At 37.9% G+C, this 11,489-nt stretch overlaps 1 protein-coding gene across 1 annotated transcript in view; it reads left to right on the forward strand.

The window, feature by feature from the left end:
* The window catches only part of adck1 (aarF domain containing kinase 1), a 98,563-nt gene that overhangs the window by 41,614 nt on the left and 45,460 nt on the right, over positions 1-11,489 (forward strand). The window contains exon 5 of the mRNA XM_052581084.1: positions 11,286-11,444. Coding sequence (XP_052437044.1) covers positions 11,286-11,444 — 159 coding nt within the window. The remainder of the gene's footprint in view (positions 1-11,285; positions 11,445-11,489) is intronic.

The following is an 11,489-nucleotide window of genomic DNA, read 5'->3' on the forward strand; positions in this document are numbered from 1 at the left end:
CAAAGTCTAAAGTCTCAAATCCAAAGAGATATTCTTTATAAAATTCCACGGCCTTCTAAAACGGCTCGTTTTAACACGCCCCCCACATGTCTGCATCACGATGTGGAAAGATTTGCATAATGGTGCCCAAATGTTCACGCAAAGAGAGAATGTGTACCTTATATTCCCGCTGTTGCCGCCAGCGCCATGTCGTGGAGAAGCTGTGTTTCATTATTACAAGTTTTAAAGGGGTCTTTTACAAAGTCTTGATTTTGTTTTGTTGGTGTAATGGAACAGGCTCCCAGCACATTATACTTCAAAAACTTCTAAAATACAAAATGTGCTGTGTTTGGGCAGCTGGGCCAATGTGTGATGTGATTTGCAGCACTCCGCGCCTGTCCCTTACCATAGTCACCTCCGAGCTTCAGTGTAAATATTGCGTAAAATTCAAATCAATTTGAGTGCGATTTAAACCCGGATGATTGTAACCACTCTAGGTTCGTCTGCCTTGGAAAAGCTAGCGTGTCTCCGATAAAGTGAAAACACTTGTTGCCTTCGCTAGTGCAGCTCAACCAGGTCTCGTCCCATTCGTCGATATTTGTGATATCACAAATCCCAGAAAATATGCGTTGTAGTCCAAACGAGTCGTTTGTTTTTGAAAAGTGATTTCTGTTAAATAAAATGTTTCCTTTTTTAATTGGACTTTGAGCTTTGTTACTTTGCAAATCTTTTTTTTTATATACTCAAACAGCAACATTACAGACTAACTAAAGTTGAAAAAGTGAAAAATAATAATTTAATTATACCTCAGTGACGTTGGAGAAATGTGAGCTCACTACAGCCACTATAGTGTCAGGAGAGGCAGCAGTATGGCACTCATCATCAAAAAGAGTATGTTACTTGTGATTATACATATGCAATTGAGTAAGAAACCTTATTATTCCTGCCAAACGTCTTCAAAATGACTGTGTACAACATAAAAGCATGCAGATGAGAAACATTCTGCTGAACATGAAGCTCTTTGAATTGTAAATGAAGTCGCTGTACCATGTGGCTCCATACTGTGCTATATAAGGGTTATTGGCGGTGGCCGACCCCTGTTATAGATTGGAAGGACCAATGATATGGATATTAGCATTTCACGACTAGACTTTTAACGCAAAAAAATGGCTACTTTTAAATAGAACTTGAAGGTGCCAACAATAGTAATATTTGTCTGTTTTGCCTGAATTGAATCTTTAAAGTTTTTGACAAATGCCCAATTTGATAAGAGAGAGCAATTATCCCCATAGATGTTGAGTGTATTGTTTTAAGTATTGCATGTTTATTTTGAGAACCAGTGTTTAATAGCTGGACTCTGATTCATATTTATTTGATCTTTTTTGTAATGATTGTGTCTACAATTTCTTACTCGGATAGCTGTTCTGTAAAGAGTTGTGACGTGCTTCATTTTGATATAGGCATCACTGAACATATAATTTTTTACTTACCTGTACCTCATCTTCATGAACTGTTAATTACAAGAACTGGTTCCAAAGAGTTGTGTCTTTATAAATCGAATTGCATTGATCACATTGTATATTTTTGATTCCTCAACCAGAACTGGTTCGTAATATAATTTGTAGGACCTGAAGGGTTTTCTGAAGTTTAACTGTTCAGGACAAATAAGGGACTCATGAACAACTAGCACTAAACAAAAAAACACAGCTGTGGATCATTCAGGTAACAACACAGTTTTAAGAATAAAGTGTATATAAAATTTTGAATGGCGTAATTTGTATAAATTCAACCTTTTTTTTTTATCTTGTGGACTATAAGTAAACATATATTTTATGTGAAATATCTTATTCAGGTCAGTACTAAATAAACAATAACATGCCTTTTGTATCATCCCTCTTATTTTGGGAAGATAATTAACATTTTGCAGATTCTGCAAGGTGTATGTAAACTTTTGACTTCAACTGTTTCTGAATTAGACTAAGCTGATCATTTTGGACATTTTATTGGGTTTACAACTCTCAAGGTCAACTTAACAAGAAACAAATGAGTAAATTCCAATTTGGAAAATCTAGTGAATTTTATATTTTGCAAATTAAAGGTACTTCATCTCATTTGATTAAGTTTTTATTTGTTACACTAATGTCGTTTTTTTTTTTTTAAAAAAGCAGAAGATTCTAGGCTGATTTAATACCCCTAGAATTTGCAATGTAATAATATACTCCCTACAGTTTCTATTAATAAAAATGAGTAAAAAGCCTTAAAATGTTGGTACCTAATAATTGGTTCCTGCACTGTTCCTACACAGTAGCAAAAAATGAATGGCGACCCAAGCATCAAATTAGCCAGTTGCCCCAGGGCTAGGGATCTGAGTTCATTTGCTTTTAAAACCTCCCAGATGAAACATTTGGCTCTTAAACGCTTCTTGTAAAAACGTCATCATTCATCACAGCAGGCCCTCAGGCTGCAGAAACACTCAGCCCTCACGATTGTTTTTTGAAACCAGCATCTGATTCTATTGCTGTCCGTACGGACCTTCCAAAATCTTTGCATTCTTGCTCTTTAGGACGTGCTTGAGTGTTATGATTGCTTGCATCATGCAATTACACCCATCTGCAACCTTTCCAAATCATCGTGTCTACTCCAAGTTGTTCTTTGCAGGAAGCTAGAGATGTAATAGCCTCAAGGAGTCTGGACTGTCAGTGCTGCAGCAGTAGGGTAATGTATGTCATGGCATATGCGGTTGGTGATTGGAAGCCTTTGGGAGCGTCACTTTTCCCAATGCCGGGTGCGTGAGTGAGCTCCCTGAGGGCCAGCGGTGTCGTTTCAGTGCCGCCATGTGAATGAGAGGCCTGTCAGACGTTACGAGCAGAGTTTCAGCCTGCAACCGAGAGATTCACAAGCTTGCAGACTGCCAGAAAAATGAGTAACAACTTCCTTGGGGAGTTTCCGCAGTCTATAGAGAGTTTGGCAAATTAGCTGTTGCGATCACTCACAATATGTTATGTTTTATTCACAGCGCCTCACTTAGAAACTGAAACGAGTACCTCTGAGAAGAATGTGTGAAAAGAAAAATAAGTCTTTTGTGGAGTAACTCTGGCGAGACCTTGATTTCGAGATGGTCTTTTATCGTGTGCAATTATTGTGCAATTAGTTGAATGGGATTCGTGAGAGCCAGGCACAGTGGTGGTTAACGCCAGACCAGGCGTAATCAATTCTCTCCTGTGTCTATGCTTTTCTCTTTTCACTCTTTGCTCTGGAGTCTCAAACTGCATGCAGTTCAGTGGCCCCTCTTAAGGAAGCCTCTTAGAAAAAGCACTCGAAGATGCTCTTCACCCATCCCTGAAACCTGAGAGAGAGAGATAAAGATAAAGGAAGTAAGGGAATGAGACTGCGATAGTGACAATGCAAACAAGACCCCTAGTGAGACCCCTATTTTATATATGGATCTCATTCAATATTTCATGGTCTCAATTAATTATCAATATATTGATCACATTAGTAATTGTAGGTAATAGTATGTATTTGTTTGTAAAGTGTAGTTCTAATAGACATACTGTTTGTATAGAACTGAAAAGTCCATTTTAGGGCTGCCATTAACAGCTATTTTGAAAATGGAGTATTTGGATCGATTATTCTGACGCTTAATCGAGTAATCGGATCATTTTTAGTGGTATTAAAAATAGCCCTAAGCGAACAATAGACTTTAAAATGACTTAAAATACAGATAGGAATGAGGTAATAGAAATTGGGTCAAATTACATATCAAATGCAATCATGTGTTTTATTGAACAAAACAGTTTAATGTACATAATGTACATAATGTACATAAAACAATAGAATCATAACTTCAGAATAAATCAAATTGAATTCACAAGAGCACTATGCTTTTTTATATGGTTTTTAAATGGTTTTAATAATTTCATGCAGCCTTACCAAATGGTATATGTATTCATTTAAAAGTGGAAGATTTTGTTCAATTAATTAATCACTTAAAGGGTTAGTTCGCCCAAAAATGAAAATTTTGTCATTAATAACTCACCATTATGCTGTAAGGCCTCCTTTTATCTTCAGAACACAGTTTAAGATATTTTAGATTTAGTCCGAGAGCTCTCAGTCCCTCCATTGAAGCTGTGTGTACCGTATACTGTCCATGTCCAGAAAGGTAAGAAAAACATCATCAAAGTAGTCCATGGGACATCAGAGGGCACCGTTGGAATTTTTTAAAGCATCGAAAATACATTTTGGTCCAAAAATAGCAAAAACAACGACTTTATTCAGCATTGTCTTCTCTTCCGTGTCTGTGTGAGAGAGAGTTCAAATCAAAGCAGCTAGATATCTGGTTCGCGAACGAATCATTCAGTTCACCAAATCGAACTGAATAGTTTTAAACGGTTCGCTTCTCTAATACGCATTAATCCACAAATTACTTAAGATGTTAACTTTTTTTAATGTGGCTGACACTCCCTCTGAGTTCAAACAAACCAATATCCTGGAGTAATGCATGCACTCAAACAGTACACTGACTGAACTGCTGTGAAGAGAGAACTGAAGATGAACACCGAGCCGAGCCAGATAACGAACAATAGACTGACTCGTTCACGTTTGACCATTTATAACAAGCACTTAAGACACATGACCACTCAGCTGCACATTTATATGCCACCCATTTACATGTGTTCGTGCTTTATCAGAACTCATGTAGTTAGAGAAATTTAGAGCTGATGAAAGTGATTTATGAAGTTTTGTAGGTGGACTGCTGAGCGACTGAGTGTCTGACACACTGCCGAGTGTGTGTGCTGGTAGGACACACCGTGAGGTGTCACTCGTGTGAAATGCTCTGGTATTGTCCGTGACCCCCACAGTTTCTCTGTCTTGAAGAGCTGGGATGCTGACCCTGAAGATCTCAAGAAAAGGGCTGAATCTGCAGCTCTGCCTGCCTGGGAACATTCAGTGATTTCTGGACAGAAAATTATGTGCACAGTTCTGCCTGCCCTGTCTCCAACGGAGCTCAGCATGGGAGACAGCTCCTTTGCCTTTGTTGCTTCCTCTATAATTTCACAAAAGTACAGGCAATGGCAAGGGAAGAATTTAAGTGGTTTGTTGGTCTTTATTTGTGGATTGTGGCAGCGGGAGGCGGGAGAAGACAAGGTGACAAATGCGAGATGTTGCCTTGTGCTTCTTTAGAGTACACCACCCCCACCAGAGAGCACAAATTCAGTCCTGGGTCGAGATGACTTTCATCTTGTGTATCTCGATCAGTTCGTTTAATGATAAAGTATAGGTTCATTTCTTCTTGGACAGGTAACACTAAAATGACACTTTCTTGAATCTGCAATCCAATAAGTTTGAAGGAAGAGGAATGAATCCCTTACTCCAGTCTTCAGTGTCACATGACCCTTGATAATGCTAATATGCTCATTAGATGCTTAAGTAGTATTTGTTAACATAAATGATAAAAATGGTTGTGTAGCTTAATATTTTTTTGTGGAAACCATAATACAATGTTATTAAAAATTCTCAGATAAAAGAGCAACATTGGTTTAGGAATCTTTTGTAACTTTATAAATGTATTTATGGTCATTTGATCAATTTAATACATCCTTGATGAATAAAATTGTTCTTTTATGCCCCCCCCCCCCCCCCAAAAAAAAAAAAAAACTAAGCCTTACCGACCCCAAGCTTCTGAAACTTTCTGAAATGTATTTATTTTTTAAATCCTTGTTGTTGTTTTTGTTCAAATCACCCCTTCATCAATAATGTGTTTCAGGGTAATTATAAAGTTTGGAAACTGTTTTTAGTTTGCATTTAAACAGGAATTCTTGCCTGTTGGCATTTCATTTTGGTCAACAAGTTTTTGTATTTTTGTAATTAAGAATAGATCACCATTCTCTGGAGAATATATAATAACTGTCCACAAAGAAAGGATTTCTCTAAAAGAATAATGGAAAACTGAGTTATAAAAATGCTACTGGGCTTTTCTTAAAAATAAAACTATTGGATTTATCTGGAGTAAATACTGTGACTTGTAGTAAAGCAAGGCTTCTCTTCTTTTTATTCAGTGCAGGTTGTCTGAATGTGTCTAAATGCAGACATGGTGAGTTATCTTTGAGCCATCTAAGATGTCTAAGGTGTTTATAGCTTTTAGACACACACATACATATACATTTGTAAACCTCTTATATTTATTAGGAAGTATTCATGCAGAAATCTGCTTAATTCCAAATGTTTCACAAACTCGCATTTAAACATGATCGATCTTTTGGCTTATGCTATTAGTTTTAGTGTGGTTGGTGTGGGTTGTTTATCAAAATCTAAAGCTAAAACTACATTTAAAGCTAATGCACATAGCATATTTTGAAATGTTATTACTGGTGTTTGCTAGGATTGAGGCTATTACTTTTCCAAGAGCTTAAATTAGGTTTTCACCTGGTGTAGAATAAATGAGTGGAACATTTCATAAATTTACATTTAAATAAGGAAACTGAACCATAGTTTGGTTCTTGGTCAACTAAGCAACTATCTAGTAACCATCTAGAGTTCTTTAGAAACAACAACTGGCTAAAACCACATAGCAACTTCATGGCAACCCCATGGCAATCAGTCACCCAGAACATCCTACCACAAGCAATAAGGATTAATATTATATGTATTATATTATTTTATATTTTTTTATGTAACAAAATTATACATTTATTTTTATTTTACTTCGTTTTGCACATCTAAATCTGTTCACAGGTGAATGAATGTCAAGGCCTCATTGGTCAGTCAGTAGGTAGGCTTTAGTTGTTTTGAGGGCTGCTTACACCCGGTTTCTCCTCTGTTTGTGTAACCCCTCTGCGGTAGTCTTAGCTGACTGTGATTACAGTGAGGCACAATAATGCTCCGGCTGCTCAGCAGGAGGTCAGAGGTCACACTGTGCTATCAGGCCATCGCAGGCACTGGCTGATCTGTGCTCCCAGTCATCTGTGGCTTTAGATAAGCTCGCACGAAAAAAAAAAGAGACAAAACTGATTATCTGATCATTTCAGAAAGGACAAACTGGGTCAACTGCGTGAACGCTTTGGCAAAAACAAAATGACAAAAGTGAGAAAGGACAGTGAAGCGAAATGGTATGAAATCCAAATGCCAGACCTGTGCTTTTGCCTGCAATGCTGGACATGTTGAAACACAACTCCAGAGGGAATTACCGCACAATTGAGGTTTGATACAGCGGCCCCTGAAACGAACTCTGTTGTAGTACTGTGGGCTGAGCATATTGCATATGACAAGAGACAGGCTAGTCTAATGACTACAGCTCTCTAGGGATTCCATCTTGACCTCTGCTGTAGCTAATTGCTTCCATTTTTCTTGTCTCGCAATGAGAAGAATGGAGCTGGGATGGGAGGAGCCTATCATAGCTCCGCCCTCTCTAGTCTTTGAATGACAGATGCGAAAGAAGTGACTCAGCAGGGGCCCAGTGTCTGATGTAAAATCTTGCTTGACTCTTACATCATAGAATGAAGGTTTAACTGTCATTTTATAAAGCAATACACTACCTATAGTGTATAATCTCAATATAAATTTAATATAGAGGTAAAAATCAGCCATTTTTTGTAAAAATTTCTATGTCGAATCATACACTGAAAAATAAAATTAATTTGCATGGCTGTGGTGTAATGAGAGCTTCTCCAGAGATATGGTTGCATAACTCGTGCACTGGCAAGTGCTGGTCATATGTGGGAGAAGTGCCTCGGGAGTGCTGGAAGGTCCCTCTGAGAAACTAGCTATGGTCAGGTTCACATTAGCCTAACCAGACAAGTTGTCTGTGTACAAAATACTGAGTTTGGATGGGTGACACCAACCATGTCCACCTGCTGTGGCTTTTGGTGTTGCTCTAAATCTGTTTTGCTATACATGTGAAGGCCAAATAACTGGCATAACATCCTGTAAAACTGACTTGTGACCACTTATGCTAGTTAAGTTAAAAAATAGGCTAATAATGAAGTGTTTCTTTTTAATATTGGAATAAGGTATCTATAAGAGTGCTCTACCACAGTCTGTTCACAGACTATATAATAACTATGTATCGCATTATATGTGAGTTTACATAAAAGTTATGTTTTGCATCTGCAGGGATAAAATCTATCGTTGGGATCTGGTCTGCTGCTGTGAATATTTGAGGATGGACAGTCATAGGTCTGAAATCCATTAAATCTATAAAGTCAAAGGTCAAAGTTTACCAGTTTAGTGACTTTTGAGGCACTTAAGTAGCACATAAACTAGACATTATGGAGCAAACCTGTTTTCGTTTTGTTTACCGAGATTTGTCTGTGCAACAATAAGTGCTTTTTTTACTGTTGGACAGACAGGATCTTATGATCACAAAGTCTGCACATTTCTTCTGTGTTGTCTGTACAATTTTGGACTGACCTGCTGTGCTGTGTTATTTGAATGAATTATTATTGTTGTAGAAGCTATTTTAGATAAACCTGCCTCCAGACAGTAAAAACAAAACAAACCGTCTTTTCATATTTTACATGATGGTCAGACAGTCTATTATTTTCTAAGGTGGCTTTCTTGGAAAGTGTGCTAGACTTTATCCCTCAAAACCTGGCCATATGGACTAAGTGTAAAGAAATGATAACTAATTAGAATGTGTTCGGGGTGGGAAGTGTGATGACAAAATTTGATGTTTGCATGACAATGCCTAATCTGAAAGTTTTAAAAAGCTTGAAGGTTTTAATCAGGAAAAGTCAGAAAGACCAAATTAAAGCTAAGACAGACCATATTAGACATACAGTATTAGGCCACCTCAGACCCCATTATTAGACTTTTTCCTAAAGCACATCAAAAATACACATCAGCATGTTTTTAGTATACTTTCTTATGTTAGTATGAAATTTTAAAGGAACACCTTTTTTTTTTTGAAAATAGGCTCATTTTCAAACTGCCCTAGAGTCAAACAGTTGAGTTTTACAGTTTTTGAATCCGTTCAGCCGATCTCCGGGTCTGGCGGTAGCACTTTTAACTTAGCTTAGCATAGATCATTGAATCTGATTAGACCGTTAGCATCTCGCTCCGAAATGACCAAAGAGTTTTGATATTTGTCCTATTTAAAACTTGACTCTTCTGTAGTTACATCGTGTACTATGACCGACATAAAATGAAGTTGCGATTTTTCTAGGCCGATATGACTAGGAACTATACACTCATTCCGGCTTAATAATCAAGGAACTTTGCTGCCGTACCATGTATGATTATTTCTGGAGGTCTGTGCCAACATTGGTGGATAGCCTATGCCTATAAATTTGAGGTCTCATGAGAAGAAGAATAAGCTTTAATTTTAGATATTGGCTTTGTCAAGTAAATGTAATTTTTTATGATTAACTTGGAATCCAATTAGAGGTTTTCACAAGTAAAAGTATTCATTTCTGCTCAGGAAATGGGGTGTTTCTATATATCATTTATTTCTAGAGTTGTTATGTCTTCCAGGAACTGGCTGATCTTAATCATGACACAAAGAAATCTATTTTTAACTGGTTGTGTCACTAAAGAATTTACACATTCAGAGAAGCAAAGCTCGGTATGTGATATTCACAGCTACCTCATGCTCTGTTCTTTTGCATGTTACTCATACTTATCCTGGGTGCCGTCCAGATGCCAACAGGCTGGATCACAGCCATTTGCAGGGGAAGTTTCTGGGTGAATGCATAAGGTGAGAAGCGTGTTCCTCAATGGTCCCTCACCTGAGACAGCAGACCCTGGCATCATGCTTCTCTCTTTCTCTCTGGAGCTTCCTCTAGTCCGCCCCATGTTGCTCAGCTGATATAGATGGCAGAAGTCCAGCCTGGATGATGATAATATCCACTAACTTAGTCATCAGATTAAAACTAGAGCCATTCACTCTATTTTCTTAATTCTGTTTTTAAAATTTGTCTGCTTCCAAATTGGAGCTGGCAGTTTCTGGGCTCATAATGAACAAACGAGACCTTTTAATGGAGATACTTGCCATTTATACAGCTCAAATATTGTTAGATTTTAGATGGGCTTCTTAAGCAGTACATTTAGTTAACCAAACGAGACCTGGCTAGTGCTCATAGTTGATTTTGTTTGCATTGCTGAGCAGCAAATCAAAGGCACACAAAATACTGGGTAAAATTCTTAGTATAAAAATCTGTGTATAATTTAGTAGTATAGTATACTTTATTAGTTATTATTGATTCCCATTGACTTTCACTAAGCTCATCATATAGAACTGCATGGTCGCCTAATACAAGAATGATTCATGCATATATTGAACACAATTAGGTATTTCTGTTGTATAATTTCACCTACTGAGCGCCACAAGCCACGAATTCCAAAATGTGTGCAAACCTTAACCATTGGTTTCAGTATGCCACTCTATAAAACGAACAACCAGATTTGAGTTGACCTTCATCTGCTGCACTCATTCGTTTGTGTAGGGGTTGCCAGGTGACGTTAATTGCATGAAAGCTAGGATTTCTTGGCACTCAGTGTTCAAAGGTCCACCGACTCTTGTTTTTAACAGCACATACTTCCTTTTTGTATCTCTTGGAGTAGGAAAACACATTTGGAAATGTGTCGTTTCGGAGCAGAACAGCTTGATATTCCTTTTGGAGTATTTATTTATGGTTAACTCCTCTTGTGCACACACAAACGAGAAATTTGTCACTTCCTCTTGGCATCCCCTTCCACTGCCCCTGTTGTGTCTGTGTTGAATATTCATTGCAGTTGGCATCGCAGGAAAATGTGGCATACTGATCAGTCATGCTATTTTTCACCAACTGCATTTACAAGATGCCCTGCTTACACCCTGCTCAACATAATTTCCCCCGCTGTTATAACTGAACTGGCAATTAAATTATTTGTTCCTTTTTGAATATCAAATTTCTTTGTAGGCAGTATTTACATTTAGTATAACACATTTTTGGGGGAATTGTTGGAAAGAGAACCATCCAATACATTTAATTTTTGAAAATTTTAGATTGAAGTGAAGAAACTGGGCTTGTGCAAGTGTCAGCTTTGACTTTGGATGGTGAAAGATTTTGTACTGTTGTTCTTGGTACAGGCTTCCCTTGGTTATTATATTATTTTGCATTGTGTGTGTGTGTATATAATTTCCTAGCTTATTGAATTCACCCATGAGTGTACTGCAACTTTCTTCGGATAAATGTGCCATTTAAATGGCTGCCTGCTTGTTTTCCAGTGTCAGAACACCTATAGCATTCCTGTACCATGTACTCTGTGTATCCTGAGTTCCTGCCTCTTTCCAGTTTTCTAACCTTTAAATAAAATTCTCTCCTCAGCTCAGCGATCTTTTCATCCAGTTTGAGGAAAAGCCTCAAGGGGCCGCCTCCCTTGCTCAGGTCCACAAAGCGGTACTTCCGGATGGGAGGACGGTGGCAGTGAAGGTACAACATCCCAAGGTCCAGCGCCAAAGCTCCAAGGACATTGTTGTGATGGAGGTAATTACCGAGGGAGCAGGGCTGCCGATGCCTGGCTTCTGATGC

The sequence above is a fragment of the Carassius gibelio genome, chromosome B17 (assembly GCF_023724105.1).
Source record: "Carassius gibelio isolate Cgi1373 ecotype wild population from Czech Republic chromosome B17, carGib1.2-hapl.c, whole genome shotgun sequence".
NCBI classification, from domain to species: domain Eukaryota; kingdom Metazoa; phylum Chordata; class Actinopteri; order Cypriniformes; family Cyprinidae; genus Carassius; species Carassius gibelio.